Genomic DNA, 21,369 nt, shown 5'->3' with positions numbered 1-21,369 from the left:
ACGCACGCACACACACACACACACACACTTCCAGTCCTGTCCTTCTTTCAGACTCCTTCAGAAGGTGATTGGTTACTCCTGGCAGTACAGATTTTAGCGTGACTGGGATGCAGTCAAATACATGCAGGAATTCAGCCCTTGATGCTCTCAAACCTGCCCCGTCATCCTCTGACTAAAGAATGCGTTTGAAAAGAAGGAGAGAGGAGAATTAGTTGGCACAGTGAGAGGAGAACTAGAAGATATTTCATGATTTGGGATTTTATTCAAAGCCTTTTGGGAATACCCGATTTGTCTTTGGATGCCAGGGTAATTTCAAGGCAGGCCTTAAAGGTAAAGGCTGGCATCTTGTTTTTTCAAGCCCTCTGCTCTCAACCCCCTCATCAACTTGCACAACTACAAACACCTGTCTGAACTCTATATAAGAAGTAATAGTTATTTAAATTCTCACTTAGACTTTGGCTCCTTCCGTTTATTTTTTTCTGTCTTTTCACTTTGTCACTACTTGTGTACTCTTCCTGTGAAACTGATTGTTGCCGTTTTACATCACATACATTCTCTTGATACAAACCTCATGTTGTTATTGGGTAATATGGATATATATTTTTTATTGTACTATGGTATACATGGCACTCAAATAATTATCTTTACCTGACGGAATTATTGAAAATGTTTGAATTTTACGTCTGACTCATAAATGACATACTGTAAATCCACCATCCTCCATATTGTTGAACTGAGTGTTCATCTATAGGTCTGGAGTTTTATGCTTGAAAATGTGTTTTTCATACTGTGTGCTCTTTGTATTTGAAAAGATTTCTCTCCTGGTATGACAGCCTCTATTCTGAAGGAGACGGAAAAGTTTTTTAAAAAGCCTGTTTGAGAAACTACTTAAGAGGTTCATTGAAACCCAGAGCAGCAGTCATTTTCCAACAGAGAGCAGATAGGGAGAGAGAGGCTATTCACTGCATATTATGCATTCAACAGTCTTTAAGAAGACATACTGAAAAATTGTATATCGCTTTAGCTTCAAGGACAAATTAGAAGTTTGCTTCTCTGCTATGTTGTTGGAATACCATAGTTAAGTTCAATGTATATTACTTTTCAAATTAGTAAAACTGCAAATTTGAAGAGAAAGACATATCTAAAAACTCTAACAGTCTGGAAATCCTAATGCAATCAAAACAACCCAACAAACTGCACTGGACAGCAGCCAGCCAGCAATTATACTGACCGTGGTTTCCACTGCAACGGCGCTTTAATTGATTCCTTCTCTAATTACCATGCTTTAAGGACAGCTGGGCCAAGCTGCATTGTGTTAAACATCCCCTGAACATCATAGTTATTAGCTTAATACCCAACTGGTTATCTGTGTGGTGATGGTTCAGTACATTCTGCTGTTCAGCAGAGCATTTGCTTGCAAACTCTTGGAATGCGCACTGAATTTATTTAGTTGCTTTACATAAAAAAGGTTAATTGTGTTATCATTGTTGCTGTCTGGACTTGAGGAAAGTTGTTTCTTTTTTGCTGTCTATCTTTCATTACCACTTATCATGCCCCTGCAGGCTTATGCAGAAGTATTTGGATTCATGCAGTGGAGCTTTTTTTCTCTTAAGTCTATTGAGAATTACCAGTATTGCACGCATTGGCTGGAATAGCTATACAGCTGAGGCAGAAAATAGAAATTGTAGTGTGTCTCTCATAAACCATGAGCCATCTAACTAGAGGCTCTTCTTTTTTATAACACAGAATATCATATTGCAACCTCATAGCAAGCAAAACCAGTACAGGACACACAAAGAGTCTGTCAGCAGGTTGTAATGTGACCCAACTAATAACCATAAAGTGCACAACTGTAAGCAGCATGTAGTATTGTTCACGTTTTTTTCTAAGTGATTGTCTTGTACCTTACTGTCCATCTGTGAAAACTGAGACACCTCACTATTGTCAGTGGTTTTCATTTTGGCTGTGAGGGTAAGTGATCTGTTTTACCTGCTTGTACTTCAGGGCCCACTCGAGTTTCATGAAGCCCAGCTTTGAGCTATAGCTGTACAGTGGCACTGGAGCACTCATTTCACTCACTCAGGCTGGAGTGAGTAGATGTGATTTCACATCGGATATAATGGGTGACATGACAGATGTAATAAGCTACAATGTCAGAAGTACCCGCTTGTGTCAAGATCATTTTATGTTTCCTTATCCGCTCTTCCTTTCAGACAGCTGTAATCACCACTCTGGTAAGAAAAACAGAAAGAATACTAATATGTTCATAACTGCTCTTTTACTGGCTCTGACAACAGCTGAGCTGCAGCAGAATTACTGCAGACAATCAAACATTTTTACATCAACGTTTGCTAAGTCCTGTCTGGGTCCCTTGTTATTTGTCCCAATTTTTCTACTTGTCAGTTTAAGGCCTTGACTAACTGAGTGTCTGCTTTTTTATATCTGATCGTGAGGAAGGTCTTGTCTGAAATATCTCATCTGCGACCGAATGAATCGCTACGACCTTTTTTATAAATATTCTGGATTCCTAGAAGATAGATTTTTAATATTTCACCGTTCCCCTGACTTTTCCTCTTGCGCGACCAAGGGGTTGATATTTTTGGTTTTGTGTGAAATGTCTGTTGGATGGATTTCAGTGACATTTCATACAGATATTTGAGGTTTCAAGACAATGTATCCTCATGACTTTTGTGCCTGCTGTGTGATTTTTCATGTAGTGCTATTATTAAGTCAAAATTGTATTTTGTTTAGTCTTTCGGTTTATGTCCAAATACCTGCAAAACTAGCAGCATTCCCATGAATCTTAGCTGCACTCTGTGTTTATATTGCTAATTAGCAAGCATTTGCATGATAAGGCACTGAACTGTGAACAAGGTAAACATTATACCTGCTAAACATCAGCGTGTTAAAATGATCAGTGCAGGCATGTTAGCATGCTGAGGTTATGCTGCACATAAGTAATGCCTCACTGAGCTGCTTACATGGCTGTCAAATATTGCCGTTGCTTCAGAATTGTACTTTCGCTTGGCATTATGATCACAACGATGGTCTGTTTTCATGAAATGTTTCTTTTGGCACATTGAAGGTGTAGGAGACAAGTACTTGAAAGTCTCCTTTGCTGTCAGGTGTGGGAGTGAGTCAATGGTGAGGTGTCAGTGGCAAGGATAGTTGTCATCCCTCAACACCTCAAGTCCCACCCCCATTCCTCCTATTCACCTCTCAACATGTCTTTACTGGTTGTTCCCTCCACATGAAGGTCAGCTGTGTCCCAGGACTGATCTTGTCAGTTTTCTCATGAATGTTTAATTGTGTGTTTGCACGTGTATGCACATGTAACCTAAAGGCTAGTGACAATGGGCAAACTGTGTGTGTCTCTACAGCACCACACATTCCACAATCCTGACTTCCATGCTTCTCTCTTACCCTCATACTCCAAAAGATAATTCTCTTGTTGTGTCAGGAGAGCTCCTTGTCAGGCATAGTGTGAAGGAACAAAGACCACCTTGATGATGCTGGACAGCAGGAAGGGCCAGCGGGTGGTCCAATTAGTTGGCTTCATGCTAGCATGGAAGGGCATCATAAATAGTCGTGTTTCAGGCCCCACGCTGAAAAAATCTTCATGCAGGCCTGCAGTCATACAGTGACTGTATATTTTCTGTAAGTCAAATTGTTGATTTTAGTTAGATTCAACAGTGAAGTTTAAGTGAAGGTTATTAGTTTTATTGTTTTCCTCCTGTCGGTAAAGTAATCTTACAATAAAGGAAGCTGTGACAGCAGGTGTCAAGCAAATAGTCCTTGATCTATTTAAAATTACAATATGTGGTCTAACAAAATTGTATACTGTACGAAATTGTTCTGATGCATTATGGTGCAAATTTCACAGTGCATTATTTGACTGAATGTTCAACAGAGAACTAGCACTGAGAGGAACTCAGGAGAAAATCAATAAGATGTTTACCATTCCTGTTCTTATGGCAATAAATAAACAAAGACGCACCACAAAGATGACTAGTGTTGCTATGTAGTTTATTTGTTTTCTGTATTCAACATTAAAATAGTTACTAAAGGTTTTGTTGAGATTTTTTCTTCTTCTTTTTGGTTTCTGTAATCATTCTCATTGCTTAAAAACCCTGTTAAATGTGGTTTTAATTAATTGCAACGCATCATCCTACCACCCAGGGCTCACTCTGTTGTACAACACCCACATTGCACTTCTGTTTCCCCAGGACGCTATGTATCATCGGCTGGGCCCTTGCTGACATTTACAGGGCTTGATATATCGGGGCAAAAGTAGTCATATGTAAACAAAACACACTGTACCCCTTGCTGGTGTGACACGCTGTTGCAGTGTCAAAACCTTGTCATGTAAATATACTTGTGTTAATGTTTCACATTTCAGATAGAGGAAATCCAGTTTTATGAGTGAGTCACATGCAGACTATTGAAAAAGTGTTGTAAATGGGACTAAAAGAGGGCTTAATGATTACTTTTGCTTAGCTAACAGGCAGTTATCTATTTTTTAAAATTTACAATCCATCTAATCATTGCTTCTTTAATGGCTGAATGCCGTTCAGGTATAGGTAAATATGACAGAAAGACAGTAATATTATCCTGTACATGCTTCAGTGTGTAATGTACCTCATGTTCCTGTGTTTTTGTAGGAGACCCAGGAGAAGTTCCCAAAACTGGGGCAGATGGAGGCTTGGGATGAGCTGGGCAGTGGGGAAACAGAGGAGGGCAGCACTACAGACTGTGATGATGAAGATGGCTGTCAGTCCTCAGGAGACGGTCAAGAAAAGAACTGTAAGTGACACATGCCCACTTTGACTTGCATAAACTCTCACATATGCCCACATCTTCATTATCGACTGCTTTTCCCTTTGCCAACTGGCACAAAAAACCCTCGCTCCTTTTATCACTCTTATTATGTCATTGCCTACAAAAAGATTTACAGCATCACTGTTTTTGCTCTACCTTCCATCAGCTGGAAGGAAGCATGTATATGTGTATACATGCCAAGGATAGACCTGCCTCTGACAAGGCATTATCCTCTCTCTCTCCTCTCTTGAGCTGCACAGGCCTCGAATTGTTTTACTGCCACAAAGTCACTCACATTTTCACACTCTGCCAAGGTTCCAGCAAAGGTGGTTCTTTAGATCCTGAGACAACAAGCCTGTTTACGTCTATGGGCGCACACTCACATATGAGGTGTCAGAGAGGAGGTGTTAGGGCTTGTGTTGGCTTTGATGATAGTCATTTGATCTCCTCCAGAAGTTTTACATTCATCATCCCTAATCACTGTGTTGGATTTTTCCACCTACACAGTGAAACAAGGGAATCTGGTGTAAACCTTTGTCTTTCTAGGGTGGGGGGAGTTGCGAAGAACAAGGAAAAGCACAAATACAATGATCTATGCACACAGTATCAGTTGATGCCAGGTTAGATATACAGTTTATGATTTTTTTTTTCATGTGGTTGGTAAATAGGCCATCTGGAGATACTATATGCTGTAGAAGCAAGCAGACAGGCAATACAAAGAGGGAAAGGCCCAGTGATAAGATCCCAGCTGAGTAAGCTGAGCCTCTTTGGCTTCCCCAGAGCAAGACTCCCAAAATGCCAGGTGCTGATTCAGCAGTCTCTTCATATGTAACGTGCACTGTGTTTACTCTGTCCAACACAAATGCACACAAGCACATTTTGCACAGTGTAGATTAACCATATACAATAACAGGCACCTTGTGATTAGCACACATTTAAATACAACAGAGAGTGGAGAATGCAGGTGCCCTAGATGTTTACAATTCTGGACATGCAATCACATTGTCCCCATTTTGAATTCAGTCAGAGACTTTTGTTGCTTGTCATCGTTCTTGTTTCCCTTCAATGCGGGTCACTGCTCCACTTTTTTCCCATCAAAACAAGGCCAAAATTTGAAAAAATATCCTTTGGAAAGATTTTGTAAGATGTTCTCTTTTCACATATCTTTCATCTCTTCTGTATTGTTGGTGTCACAGCATTTGAATTATTACCAGATTATTGAACCAACATTTCAATAATTTGACTACTGAAGAACAACTGAAGAATACACAAACCCCGTTCAAGCACAACTGCAGCCATTTTTCATACAGACTCCTTCTAGCCTTCTGCTTTTGTTATTTCTCACTGCAAAGTATCACTAGCATTACAGCAAGTTGTTGCACTGCTGTCTTCAGTTTGTTTACATCTGCTTCCCCATGAGATCACATCAGGTGGTGCTCTGCTTCCTGACCGCTCCCTCTAGCTGAATAAGCTTGATAATATCCTGTAGTGTGTGATGGCCATTATTTTCTAATCTTGTAGTGCGTGCATATCTGAGATTCAAGAGCAGAATATCTGTGAAATGTCTCCTTAAGTGTGTGATGCAACCCGATTTCAACATCTGCTACGATTTTAGAGCTCCTGTTGTGTGAGCTCAGTCTTGAGTATTTTTCACTACATGCAAAAGCTGTCAAGGTACCTATATGGAAATGTACATCAGACTTAATTTTTGTCACCACGATGTCAACACGGATGTCACTATTTGGCTGCCACATTTTCACAATAAAATGATGTTTTTCCACTGAGCCCTATGGACCGCAATGGACAGCAAAGATACAAACATGAAGTAGAGTCTATCTCATCAGTGTTCTCTACAATCATGATGACAAATGCTCCTTTGGTAATCAAAACCTCATTTTACTTAAGCCCCATGCAACATGCTTAGTGCAGTTTTACCAGACTACTTGCAGCTGTGTCTAATCCTGAAAGGAAGTAAACAGCAATAGTTAATGCACAGTAATTCAGAATAAAAAAACTAAAGTTTCAATATAAGACGTGAGCCATTACAATGTTGAAATGCGCAATATAATGCTCACCAGACATAAAGGCTAGAAGTCAGTGTATAAATGATCGAAGCAACCATTGGGGCGTATGGTGCTATCAGAACATCTTGGCAGTACTAGTTTAACCAAAGAGTAGCAAGAAGGTAATAAACACAAGACAGTTACTTCACCAGTCAATAGCTATTACATTCTCAGTTACACACAGGTCTGAACAGGCCCTTTCAGCGCTGTTCCTTGTTACGATGTGGATAAAAAATGCCAGCCTTTGTCGGAGCTCTGACAGCAGCACCAGTATCCCAACAGCAGGGGATAATCAATCAAAACCACTGTCTGAGATTTGCTGAACAAACCCCATTAGTCTGTGCTCAAAGTATAAATCCATATCCTGGTGAGCTCTGCACCCTGTTCAGCTGTCTTTCAGCTTTTAAGAGAATGTTTGCCATCTGGTTACAAAATCACACCTTTTGGAAGGGTGATTGGTCTGTTGGTATCTATGAAAACAAATCACAGCACTGGTCCTGTTATAACTGACTCTATTATAAGATCACTATTAGATGGAGCCTGATTTGCTTCTCTGACGACTGATGTCAAGAGATGGTACACTTCTTCTATGTTATAAACCCCAGGAAACTGTCTGCACATCTATTTCTTAAGGCAGGTGCGTAGGAGAAGGTAGAACACATCCAGCAAGTACAAAAACTGACTCCCGCACACTGTCTAACTTGCGATCATAAAATTATTGGTGCAACGTTTCGGTACTAGACCTTGATCAGGCAGATTTGCCAAGCACTGAAACATGGCACTAATAAATTTATGATGTAAGTTAGACAATGTGAGGGAGCCCGTTTTTGTACACTTCCTCTGTGATGGGTGGACAGTCCATTTTTGATACAACATTGATTCACATCAGCCAAGACTGGCTTTGAGCTCTCTTCTGGGTAAGTTCAACTGTTTGTCAAATTCTAAAGCTTTCAGGTGGATAATGTTAGAGGTAATAGGCATTCTGTAATCCCATTTTTCAGTCATATGTTGTGTTTACACATTCCCCTTTTAAACACTTTGAAGGGACCAATTTGAGGTCTAGAATTTTCTCTGACTGTTAGTATTTTTAAGACTTAAAAATAATGTAAAGCTCACCATCTGACATCTTGTGAGATTGCGTTACTTTGCCTCTTGATGTTTGATGGCATCTGCCTCTCTGGTCACTACTGTGATCATCTCGAAGCAATATTGACGTAGTAGGATTTACATATATTAAATGAAAATCCAGGTCCAACAAAACAGATATTTTGTCCCTCACTCTCTTTTGACTTCTCACATATTGGTTGAACTGCCGTTGATTATTCAGACATCAACTTTGGCAGTTCTTTGGACTTCTTAACTGAGTGAGGTTGTAATACATTGTAGAGCCAATTTTACTTTCCATCTTTCTGTGCATTTGTTTGCCTCTGTGTAGCAGTGGCAGAGCTCCCAAGGTCCATGTTAAAAGGGGGCATGACCGCCCACTGTTCTGCTAAGAGTGACTTCATTACCAAGCTAATGAACAGCGCTAATCTACAGAGAACAGACTCACTGTCTCTATCATCATTCAGATGTGATGGAACTGCTGCAAGTCTTGCTGTGCAGATAGGATTCATTCATGCTGCCTCTTGCGTACTGAAAGTACAGTATGTTAAAGAATGCAGATACACATGTGTCCACATACATGCTTAAGGTCTCTAATTGTCAAAACCAAGGGATTGTTTGAGGAAACTACATGAAAAGCGAGCTAATAATGTTTTGCACAGTGTTACTAATTTACACTGACCTGTTAAATAAAGAATTACAAATATGCTAAATGAAACTACAGGCAAGATTTGGAAAAAGTCTGATTCTTTATGCATACTCCACTGGGCTCCCCACTACTAACAGAAAGCACAGTCTGATTGCATGATGTAATGCCCACTTGATCTTGGTTCAGATCCTGTTCCTCTTGCCTGGAGACATACTACTGTGTATGCCAGCTAAACAAGGCCTGGTCATGTACAAACTGCCATTGCCACAGCCATGGACAGGAGAATAAATCAGTGCATCTTTAATGAACCATATTATCTGTCTCCCCTGCAGCTATGAGAGCCTCTTCTGTGGTACATTTTGTGGCGTGACTATGGCTTATTAACTGTATTAGCCCGGGAACACTTAGACTGTTCCTTCCAAAGGAGCTATTCATTTGTAGATCGTTCATTAATGTATTATGCTCTAAAATACCCACAGTGGCACATTAGACCACTATCTCTCCATTATTGGAAGAGAGGAGACTCCAAATATCTCTACATCAAAAGGTGGAACAGTACTTTATTTGTCTGTCTGCTTCCATGAGTGTGAGTCTGAGTCAATGGCAGAGTAGGCACAGTTTGTTCTTTTTCTGTGCAGATTTGCGAAAACAAACAGGGAAACCAAGGAGAAGAGATAGAGTAACAGAAATTGGAAGTGTAGCAAAATGTAGAGGTTTGTTTTTAGTTTTAATGAAATCTTAAAAGTTTAGAATGGAACTTGGTGGAAAACAAAAACAATGTTCCCACTGGTACAACTTCTGCATTGGACTCAAAATCTATAAGCTGTTATAGCATTAAGTTTGCTGTTGAGACATTCAGTCTGGTAAGGGTGTGAGAAGTCATAAAACCAAAAAAGAAAGGGGGAGAGCAGGTTATCCATCTCAGAGGAGGAGAAGTAAATGCATGGATAAACATTTCCTGTGATTGAGCCACAGGGATGTGCAGCAAAAAACTGTGAATCGCACAGCCATGAAAGTACAATTCTCCTTTGGTAACAAACACCATCTGTCAGGAACACTGGTGAGCTTATGAAGAAAGTAAAGACACCCTCTGCATTTTTTCACACACTCTACAGTTCAGTGGTTAAGCCTGTCTAACGTGAAGCCATCGGCAATGATTGTTTTGTTCTGCCATCCTGTCGAGTAACATAATTATCGAAATATGACAAGATTGAAAGATTGAAGAGTAGATTATTGTGCATCTTGTCTCTCCTTGCATACCCTCAAAAGAAGCAGAAACAGCTGGCTGTGTGTTCTGTGTGTGTGAGTGCAAACTTGACCTTAAGAGATGTAAAATCGAATGCAATTGCAAATCTAGAGCTGCTAGATTTGTGACTTTTTTTTCTGCAAATTGTGGATTTTGCTTTACATCTAATAACACCACACATACACACACACATATATAAATATAAATATATATATATTTTTTTTTTTTTTTTTTTTTTTTTTTTTTTTTAACAGAAAGGTGGGTCTATATGGCACTAGAAGGCCCCAATCAGCAGCTTTTGAATCTAAGTCTGAAGGGCACCAGAGCAAAATCTATGCTCCCCATCCATCACTGACCACAGTTTCACTCTCTCTCTCACACACACATACACATTTTTATTAATATATTGCTATCCACAGCTGTATTCTTGTGTAGGCATCTGTAGTAATGTAGTAAATACAAGCTGTGTGTGTGTTATGTCTTTGAATCTGACCTTGAAACAATGGTTCATCTTAAACATTTCAGCCTAATAAGGTTATTGGGTTGTTGGTGTGTTTATACCTGAATGCCAAAAGCACAGAGAGAACTTTTTTCCAAAGCCTATAAGGCCATAAAGGTGTGCGGCAGCTGTTCGTCCTGGCAAGGAAAGCACATTCCTGACATGAATGGCTGCTTGGGCAGGATACGGTCAACCTACACTGGTGTTAGTAGGATTACACTGGATCGACCCCAAGCCCACTACAGTCTGCTGTTGCCCTGGAACCAGCACGCACCTGCCTTTCATGTTAGAAAACTTGCAAGAAGATGAGAAGAGCAGAGATTAAGGGTGAAGGGCTGCAAGTTGGAGGACTCAAGGTCATAGCTAAAGGTGAAGGGGAGAGACAAAGGTCTGAGACAGTGAAAACAGTGGACGGGTGATGCCATAAAGCTGTCTGATTTGAGATTACAGTACAAGAGGAACAGAGGCATGGAAGCACTGCTAAATGAGAATAAAAAAGCTGAGCTTCAGAGAAGATGAATGCAATACAAACCTATGATTCAATCTATCGTGAGAGAGGATGGTTAGGAGGGTGGATGGGGGATTTGGTGCTTGTATGCCCTGGCAGGCTTAATAGAACCAATCCAACTCTCAATCTTCCCATCCTAGGTCCTGGACTAGACGGGGCCTCTTGGGACTGGCGTGCATCGAGGCTGGCTGGCCAGCAGATGTAGTGGCTGCGTCCCGGTGCGGATATTACCAGTATGACTGCCATTTCCCTTAGCCTTTCATCTGGAGCTCAAGGGGCTGAGAGAAAGTTCCGCAGGGCAGAGCAGGGTTGTAGAAGAAGGAACAAGAGGATCAGAGATGGCTTTGGCTGGGCAGGAAGATGGTCTGGTTTGCGGATAGATGTGGGAGCAGTGCGTCAGCCAGATATGCAGAGTCATCTTTTTGTTGTATCTGACACTGAATAACAAAGCATAATTTTCTCAAAAGTTGGCTTGATAAAACTGAATTATTTTGAGACGTGTCAACATTATTTCTGTAAAAGGAATATGGAGAATACATCTTTCGAAAACAGCAATTAAAGGAAATCCTCTAAATATGTGCCCAAACACATTTGCAGTAATTAAACTAGCTAACAAATTTTCTGTCTATGTTATATTCACCATATTATTATCACATATTTTTTATTTGTGATCAACTGTGTACCATTTCCCGCTGCCTTCCATCTTCCACCTTTCCTTTCAGTGGGCTTCTTTTTCTCTCTAGCCTGTGCATATTCTGCCCTGTGGTTTTTATAGCACTTTGAGAGCATATTAGCCTGAAAGGCTCCCTAGGCGCATGGTCATCAGAGGAGAATGGTTCTCATTAGCCAGCATCATCATTTCCTTTCTAAGCATTATCTGTAAGGCCTTTATGATTGAGCCTCTCCAGCACACCTTCGGGAGCCTGGTTGGGAAACACCAAGAATATCTGCGACAACAGGTTATAAAACCAAAGGAAGTGGTGGAGATTACTACCCATAGAAATGAATACAAATGCTGCATTGAAATCAGCATTTTGTGTGGTTGCTATGAAGTTTACCAGCAGAGGAACATAGAATGCTACTTAGTCAGTGCCCTGATAGCATAGCCACATAAAAGTCTTAACTGCAGCACCACGGGTGGAACTCTTATTCACTAATACAACATGAAATCCCGACAACATGTGCAGGTTTCCAAGCAGTAAATGGCATTTTAAAGATGTTTAAAGATGGTGTCCAGACTCATAAAGTGATCTTTATTGGAAGCTGTAAATTCAGTAAGTATAATTTTGGGTTTATTGTGTGCATGACACCCTGGTACACCGTCCTTTCCCTCTGACCCAGAGTCAGGTTTGGATTGAGCTTTTGGGTTGTCGTAGGACCAAATTTAATCAGTGCTCAATCATTTATATTGAAGTATTTTGTCGCTGGCTACGCAAACTCACAGACAGACCTACAGCTGACCTTGTGGTGGTGCTAGTTTATTTCATCTTCTTTATTAGCGGCACCACTCAGGCTTCTGTGCTAGGGGTTGTGATGCAGGTTGGATGGGAGAGTGTGCGTGTGCGCGTGCATGTGTGGGTGGTGGTGGTGGTGGTGGGGTTACATGAGTGACTCTGTTTCCTCGTCTGGAGCCCAACCCTGGCTACTAACACAAAAACTGGCATCCCTGCTGTAACACAACACTGAGCAAATAAAGGCAGACATTCCATTGATATTGAAAAATACAGTAGAAGGATAAGCAGGGATGAGTATGATCCTCTTTGTCTCATCTCAGCGTGGTATGCAGGGGGAAATACAAACTAGGTGAAGGGAGAAGGAAAGAAAGCATGCAGAAGTTGGGTTGGGATTTTCCCACTGAGGAGACGGGAAGGTAATCCTATCTCAGACTCGAATGATGCAAACTTTAGTTTTAAAGCAAAACTACGGTCAGAGTATCTGTTTTAGATGGCAGGTGTGCATTAGCATTGCATGAGTGGTCAGATAATGGAGGCTGGTAGCAATGAGCCCAGTTTTGTATCGACTACCTGCAGTGTGTGTTTGTGTGCAGGCCTGTGTGTGCATCACAAATACACACATGCAAGACAAGTCACCTCATTAAAGGCCAATCCCACTGACCAGTGGTGAGAGTGACAAAGCCCTTCTCCCTTATCCATAACTAATGTGACAATTAGAGCTGAACCTGGAACAAACGGTTGGGCCTGAGGGCTGGGAGGGGGTCAGACTCTCACTTTAGCTGATTACAGATCCGATATGAAGGCCCAGTGACGGCACACACAGCTCTAAGTCATTTGATTCTAAAACTGCAGTCAGTTATGCAACCAAGAGTTTACATCAAAGTATTTGACTCACCCCCACAAAATCAAACATTTATAACATCATAGCACAAGGTTTTTTTTTGTTTTTTTCTTATCCACACAGAATTCAGAGAACACTTTGAAGTTGAGAAGGCAAGCATCACTTAGATCAGTTTAATTCAGAGGAGGCCGGTCACATAAAGCAACACAAGGCTGCATTCTATTCTCTGCATTTTACTTTTACGTCTGCACTGTTGCTGCTATTCTGTCACTGAACAGGTAGCACATTAATGACAGTTTATGCACACCAAAGCTTATTTTCCTATTTCTGCCCCTACAGCTCTTAGTGTCACTTTAACATTAGTAGCAAACACTGAAGTGTCGAATAAAAAGTCACGTCCATAAGTTTTCAGACACCACAATGAATCTCAAATGAGGCAATTAAGATGTGATTGAAGTGTAGACTGTCAGCTTAAATCCAAGGGGTTTAGCCAAAATATTGCATTATCCATTTAGGAATTACAGCCATTTTCTACATAGTACCTCCATTTTCACAGGCTCAAAAATAATTGGACAATTAACTGATAAGCAGTTTCATGATCAGGTGTTGCTGAATTTGCACTTGATAGCTGCTCATGTGAACTCTAAAGAGGTGTGATGCAAATAAAGGAGACCTTCATTAGGCTAAGAAAAGTAAACATGTCTATCCGAGAGATAGTTAAACTATTAGGAGTGACCAAAGCAACTAGTAGCTCCAGCCTTAAAAAGAAGGAATTTATGAGTGAGTTCAGCAACGTCAAAAGGCCTGGAAGATCACAGAAGGAAAGTAAATTGCAGAATTCTTTCCTTGGTGAGGAAAAGCCCCTTCACATAATCTAACCAAATAAAGAACACAAACCACTGGTAACACTCAAGAACAGAAAGGTCAGATTAAAGTTTAGATACGAACCACTTCTGGAACAAGATTCTTTTGACAGACAAAACCAAGATTTAACTTGTACCAGAAGGGTGGAAAGAGAAAAGTAGGGAAGAAGGAATGGCTCATGATCCGAAGCATACCACATAATCTGTCAGACACAGTGGGGACAGTGTCATTGCATTGGCATGTATGGCTGCCAGTGGAACGAGGTTGCGGGTATTTATCAGTGATCAGAGTGCTGATAGAAGTAACAGGATAAATTGTGAAGTGTACTGAGCAATACTTTCCGCTCAGATTAGGGCAAAGGCTGCGGAACTGATAGAACAGTTATTCACAGTACATATGGATAATGGCCCAAAACATACCGCAAAGAAGCTACCCAAGAGCTTCTTATGTAGGCATTCTGCAAAGAGTGAACCCAAATGCAGCACAGAGAGTCAGGGGAAGGTTTGAAAGGCTTATTGCAAAACTTAGGTTTTAAAAGGTGAATGATGGCTGATGGAGAGCAGGGAGCTGGAGAGCACCGAAGGCTGGAAGCAGGCAGAGCAGAGTGAGCAGTCTTTGGGGAGAAGAGTTAGTGATCCAGCGGCTGAGCTGGCAGGGAGGGGAGGAATCCTGGGATGGCGGCGCAGATTGAGCAGGCAGACTGGGGCTTGGAGGTGAGTGTGGTCAGTGGAGAGGGTGAGCAGGCTGACTGTGGGCTTGGAAGCGAGCGTGGCTGAAGACAGGAATGGACAGACAGGGAGATGGGTGGGTTGAGCATGTGGGCTGGCAGGCAAGAGTGAATCTGAGGCGTCAAGAAAAGTACTGTTCGCAAGAGCAAAACGTGTAGAACTGAGCACAGAACTAGAATAAAAGGCCTGAGACCATTGTTGCCACTGTGGGTAACGGAACAATATGGTGAAGACTAAAAGGGGAAGCAGGGGTAGATATACTGCAGAAGCCTGTGAAGTAATGGAGCGCAGGTGTGCCAGCTGCAGATTGCTCAGGACGGGGAACAGTGTCATTCCCACGAACACACATGTAAACACAGACAAACATGGAACCGCTGGAGATATGGAGGAAATGGAAAACGGAAACACTGGGAAAAACACAGTAGTCATTGTAAAGACCATAACATGTCAAGGCACGGAAACTGTAAATGTTTTTCACTTACTGAAGGCAAAACTAAAGGCAGAGAGACCCACTAACTAGCGGTAACTGAATGCAGTTGAAGCCTCAGTAAGCATTTAAGGGACTAAACTGTGTATTTGGAGATGTCCATGAATTCCAGACTACAGACAGTCATTGTCTGAAAAGGATTTGCTTCCAAGTATTAAAAATAATCCCTGTATTTATAGCTATGTTTGTCCAATTATTTTGAGCCTGTGAAAATGGTGGGACTATGTAAAAAAAAAAAAAAAAAATACTGTAATTCAATGCAGTGTTTTTGTTAAATCCCTTCGATTAAAGCTGGAAGTCAGCACTTCAATCACATCTCAACTGCTTTATTTCAAATCCATTGTGGTGGTGCATAGAGGTAAAAATATGAAAATTGTGTCACTGTCTAAAAACTTATTGACTCAACTGTATTAGATTCTCAATTCTTCAGGCAAGATCTCTCTGTATGAGAGAGAAAATATATTTTTCACAAGCGACATTTTGACTCTGATTAATCATTATCAATTATGACTCCCTTCTCTTCAGGTAGTTGCGTTCAAGGTTCTGGTGTTGTGCATTCTGGCACATTCAGCAAGGCTTACTGAGATGCCTAAACTGAACAGAACCACAGTCGATGTCATTAGTAACATGTATACTATGCTACACAAATCAAAATGTGTGCAATGAAAAGGTTCTGTCTCAGAAGGAGGAACAGGTGAAATCATTCATCTCAAGCCTTCTGTGCGAAATGGCTGTTTCCAGTCAGAGAAATGTTGTGTCAGAAGACACACACTGACAGCGTCTCTTGTGTGACACCTGATGTGCACATCCTCTCAACTATAATGGATGGTGATGAAGTGTGTGCATGCATGTGTGTGAAAGTGAAAGAGAGAGCGGAAGAATATGAATGTGAGTTTATTTCTGCATCCTTCACGCTCGTCTGTCTACAAGGACAACCTGACACCTGCCAATGCAATGAGGCATCTGGTGTTTGAGTGCACACAGGTGTAGCGTGTGTTCTGATAGTGTGGATTGCGATGTGTATTCGCATCTGTGTCTGAGACAGAAGAGCTGTATTGAGCCTTTAACCTCCTTCTGAGATAGAATATGTTTTCTTCTTAAGATTCCATTTCATCTTGAGAATCTGTCACATTGACTAGTAGAGGTCACTGTCCTCCCAGGGCCCCATGTGCCGATTTGTTTCTGTGTATATGTGTTTGTGTGTGTGGGTAAAGAGTGTAAATTTTAATCTTGCCAAGGAGCTTAATAGTCTCAGACTACCAAGAATTGCACTGGACAGATTCCTTTGCACCAATTCCTGCTCTGGTGTTGCCATGCTGCCATGCCCGTTGCTAGGTTAGCTGCAGACTAAGACGTGTACCCCACTGGTGCCCCAGTATTTTGGGCCCTTTAGGCCCTTGGGCGACCTGCCTTAGACCCCTATACCACTCCCGGTTAACTAAACAGGTTGCCTGTGAACCAGAGGGACTGTTCTCCGAGATGTGTGTGTGTGTGTGTGTCAGTGGGTTACTTAGAAAACAGAATAGGGAGATTAGTTTGATGGGGTGAGGAGCCCCTGCCTGACATGCCACATAAAGAGTGAGTCGTGGACAAAAACAGCACAAAGATGGACGGCCAGTAATGAACTGTGTGAATTCGTCCTCCCCTCCTCTACACCCGCCACCGTTGGCCCTCTTTGTAAGACAGTGTGTGTGAAAAGAGATAAGAAAACGTTGTGTGAGGGCTTGGGAAGGTAAATGCCCATGAGAGACAGTGAAAGAGAGGCCTTAAGAAACATTGTGACCCACATAGTTTTAGCATTCTGCTGCTGTAGCAAACAGTGTCAGGATACCCGTGATCCATAGCCACCAAGAGGAGCATCAGTCTTTTATTGGTGTCCAGGGGTCTGATTGGCGGCAGACTGATAGCTCATAGTAATGCTGGCTTTTCCCAAGAATGAAACAAGACTTGTACATTCCACTTGGTGTGTAAGGGGCTTGGCATGCATGCAGTGAAGTGGTGTTAACAACAATGTTGCGGCCAAGGAGTAACAATGGTCTTTGAATGGATGTGTGCCTTAGGGGGGAACTAAAACCATATGTAGCCATGTGTGGAAAAAATGATTACGTCCCATGAAACTTTTTCAACATATTTGAACCAAAATAAAAAACACTTGATCCTCTTTGAAACAGTGCCTACAGTTAGAGGCAGTGTGCTTGTAAAATACCACAAGGGAAATTAAGTATTTCCATCTTTTATTCAACAAAACAACATCAATAGATGAAATTGTCCACTTGTGTAAAAAACTCTCAGAAGCTAGAATTGCCTCCTTAAGCAGAAATAATGTCTTGTAGGTGTTTTGTTTATTTGTGCACCTGTCTCTGACATAAGCTTGCTGAAATTTTTAAACACTCTTCCATGCAAAGTTACTTCAGTTGCAAGATATTTAAGGATTTCTTGCAGAAAGTGCCTTATTCAAACCACACCGTGATGTTTCAGTGGGCTTTTAAAATGGGCTTTTTTGACTTTACTCGACCATTCTCCTTGAGTCATCCCTTGGCTTTGGATCACTATCCACTTAGGTTTATCATCGAATTTTGAACAGATGACCTTGCATTATCTTCTTTAGATCTTGACATGTGCCACCATACACTTCTATAACAAAGACAACACCAGACCCTGTATGTCACAGATTTAAATAGGACCCACCACTCCCGACAAAGGAGGTTCTAATCATTCACACCTAACCTTTTCTTTAATGTATTTAAATTATGGAAATGATGCAAGAATGTCAAGTTTATGTGCTGTTTATTCATGTATACTGTCTTTATCTATGGGCACTGTCTTTTAAGAGGAAAATGTTTGCTTGTTTTGATATGTTGACAGAATATACAATTTCCATTGGATGTGCCTATTTTTTTTCAATGACTGTATCAGTGTTGTAGAACTTAACACAGTTGAGCACCTTAGGAGGACCAGCAAGCAACTTATCTACCAAGCGGTTTACAGTAACCTTAGAAAAACAGCATGGTAAAATCCACAGTTCTAAAACTTTAAAATTGTCTTTGAAAGACAAAAACAAAAATACAAAAACAGACTAGTGGAACATTTACCATTTTACCATTTCTGTGGCTCTTTTCTCTCTTCTCTTGGGGACCAGAGAGCCTCTTGTCCTTAAAGAGAGAGATGCCAGGTACTAAATAACTGGCAAAGTTGGTTCTGATGAGGATGCTCTGTCCCTGTTAATGACAGAGACTAATGGAACAAATCATTTTTCCTCACTTCACTGCATTTGAAAAACAGCGAGCTGGCACCCACGCTTCGAAGACATAATGCCTATTGCAGAAAGGTCTTGTTTTACAGCAAATAAGGATTGATCTAGAAAATCAACAGTGTCATTATTTAGCCGCTTGGCAGAGCTGTTGGAGGAGAAAGAGAGGAACAGTTGAATAAACTGTGCTTCTGTTGTCTCTGATGCATGCTCACAAGTATTGAACTCAAGAAAGAACCACGTACACACTATGGGGAGAGGCGACCAGCTAATCACCTTATTGTCTGTAATTCAGACAGCATGCCTGTATGTGCACATGCACCTTTAGCAGCGTAAATCTTTTTGCGTGTGTGCATACTTACATTTATGTGTCTGACAGTGCAAGTAGTAAAATCTGTGTCAGAGGTCACCTCCGTTAATGAAACATTGCCATGAGGCACATCCAGTGGCCTTGTCAAAGCCCAGACCCATGAGCTGCTTTACAGCCCCACCTCCTGCATCCGCCTCCCATCAACTGCTTAGCAGGGAGAAGAGCTGCAAGGTCAAGGCAGGGGTGTGAGCCAAGAGCAAAGAGAACGGTGAGGAACAGAGAGAGGAGAAACATGTCACTGACCCCCACCCACCCACCTCCACCACACTCCCTCAATGTGACATAAATCAATCCTGCACCTTCTGACTGTCTTTATAATTGTCCAGAGCAGGCAGAGGAGTGACAAATGACACAGGTGCTTTAAAGGTCATTATATACAGATACTCTATTTATCTGTGCAACTACCTTGCAGGGTTTAGTTACACCGTGAAACATGAGGTTACACTGTAAATAGATTGAATTGCTCTTACACAACTCTGTGTGAATTTTAATTCAGAGAAACAGGAAGCAACTGAACACAACCGCATTAATATATATTAGTGTTTGTGCAAGTCTGTGCTTAGAAAGGAAAAAGCTGCCTTGTCACCTTGATATCAAATTGTGTAACAACTTGCTAAGCCCCAGTGTACAGTAGCACCATTCCTCACTGGATTACAGCTCTGCAGCTATTGGTTGAGCCAGGAATCCTATGCAGGCATGCACAACACACACAAATGAACACACAGTCACAGGCATAGAAAACACATACATGGATCTGAGTTTCCAGGATTAACTGATTGAATTTGTCTCTTGATGGACACTGTGCCCTGTTGCCCCATTCCTGCTCCACTGTACGACTAAGCAAATAGTTGTGTATCCCTGTGTTCTGTGAGCATTCATGACGTCTGTGTGAGTAGACTACTATATGCATGACGCCCTGAGTAAAAGAGAGACTAAATCTAATCAGTGGAAGACAGAAAGAAAACTGTTTGCTTCTTCCCTTTGCATAGGTTTGAGGATTTAATCTGTGAGGCAGCAGTGACTGTGTGCTGGCGAACCAAAAGAAACAGAGAAGTAGCAGTAGAAAAATGACATGCTTACCCAGAGAACCATCATGCAATTTTCTGTTTGTCAGACTTTTTCCAAAGAAATGGTGGCCAAATCATTTGTTATTCCTGCCACTCACCTTCCAACCTTTATTCCTCTGGTCCTCTCTCCCTTCCCTCACATCCCTCCTCCCTCTTGGCTGGAGCCTGAGGTCCACCCCTTCCTCAGTGCTTCAGCCCGGCTTGTTAGAAGCAGCTGTTGTTCCTCTTTGGCCAGTGGGAAACGGAGGCTCCTCCAAACACACAAGCTACCCATCTGGAGAGGCATTAGCGGCAAAGGACACTATGAACCATTTCTCACACACTGGGCCAATGCAAAGGTCAACAAGTCTCAAAACTGTATGTGTCGTTCCGAAGGCTACTAACACAGTCATTATATATCAGAGTGGAAGTTGACTGTTCAGATGTGCGTTTTCTTTCTCCCTCTCAATGACCCAGTTTACCGCAAGCTTGAATGACGAATGAAAGCTACCGCAGCCCATTTGTTATTCTAGTCTAGGGCACACACACACACACACACACACACACACACACACACACACACACACACACACACACACACACACACACACACACGTATATAAACATATTCACACACTGTTTGTGCTCCTCTGTGTCACCGTTTGTGGCCTATTATAAGACTTTTTTTTAAGAAATTAAATCACACTTGTCTTTTACTGATGGAGAACATATGACATTGACTGTTGTAATGGGAGAAGCATGACGATGTGCCATCGCAGAGCCTTCAAGTCGCCTGAGGTGATTGATTCCATCTGTCTTGATACGAGTGACGATGGATATTCATCCTCCTCATATTGAAAAGCTGAACTAACTGTTTTCCCTCTATGTCATCTTTCACTCCCTCCCGCCCTGTTTTTCTGTCTTGCTTGTTCTCCCTTCTTTTCCCCCACCATATTTGGGGGATTTACACATGAGCCAGCTTATGTAGCACGGCTTATCTGCTAACATTGTCTCATTATGACAACAACATCACATTCCATTGTCCTCCTTCCCTGCTAGTTTTTTTTTTTGTGTGTGTGTGTGTGTGTGTCTCTGTGCCTCAAGTTGTTGCTTGCTTTCAGGAACTTACATATTCTCAAGTTGTACTGATTCTACTTTGCTACCTCAGTTAAATTCTTCTTCTTCTTCAATTATTGCAGGATCATATGCCTCATATGTTGTCATGTAACATTTCTGCATGATGTGATCTTATTTATTACAGTATAGGCTACTTTTGTCAGACCCATGTTTTTCTCAGATATTAGACTAAATCTATGTTGTGTCACAAACATATACTTTTATCTCCAAATAGCTAAAACTAAACTAACTTTCACCAACCTGAAAAACGTGTTTTGAACCGTTAGTCATTAACCTGGAAATGTTGGAAATGAATTTCTCCTAGA

The 21,369-nt window shown here is 41.4% G+C and overlaps 1 protein-coding gene across 2 annotated transcripts in view; it reads left to right on the top strand.

Annotated features, from left to right (window-relative positions):
• gpc5c (glypican 5c) overlaps positions 1 to 21,369 on the top strand; it is a 103,566-nt gene that overhangs the window by 77,747 nt on the left and 4,450 nt on the right. For both annotated transcript variants that reach the window (XM_035951141.2, XM_023276519.3), the window contains one exon: positions 4,662 to 4,803. In XM_035951141.2, coding sequence (XP_035807034.2) covers positions 4,662 to 4,803 — 142 coding nt within the window. The remainder of the gene's footprint in view (positions 1 to 4,661; positions 4,804 to 21,369) is intronic.

The sequence above is a fragment of the Amphiprion ocellaris genome, chromosome 10 (assembly GCF_022539595.1).
Source record: "Amphiprion ocellaris isolate individual 3 ecotype Okinawa chromosome 10, ASM2253959v1, whole genome shotgun sequence".
Lineage (NCBI taxonomy): Eukaryota > Metazoa > Chordata > Actinopteri > Pomacentridae > Amphiprion > Amphiprion ocellaris.
Note: the sequence above shows the minus strand (reverse complement) of the source record. Positions and strands in the feature narration are given on the sequence as shown.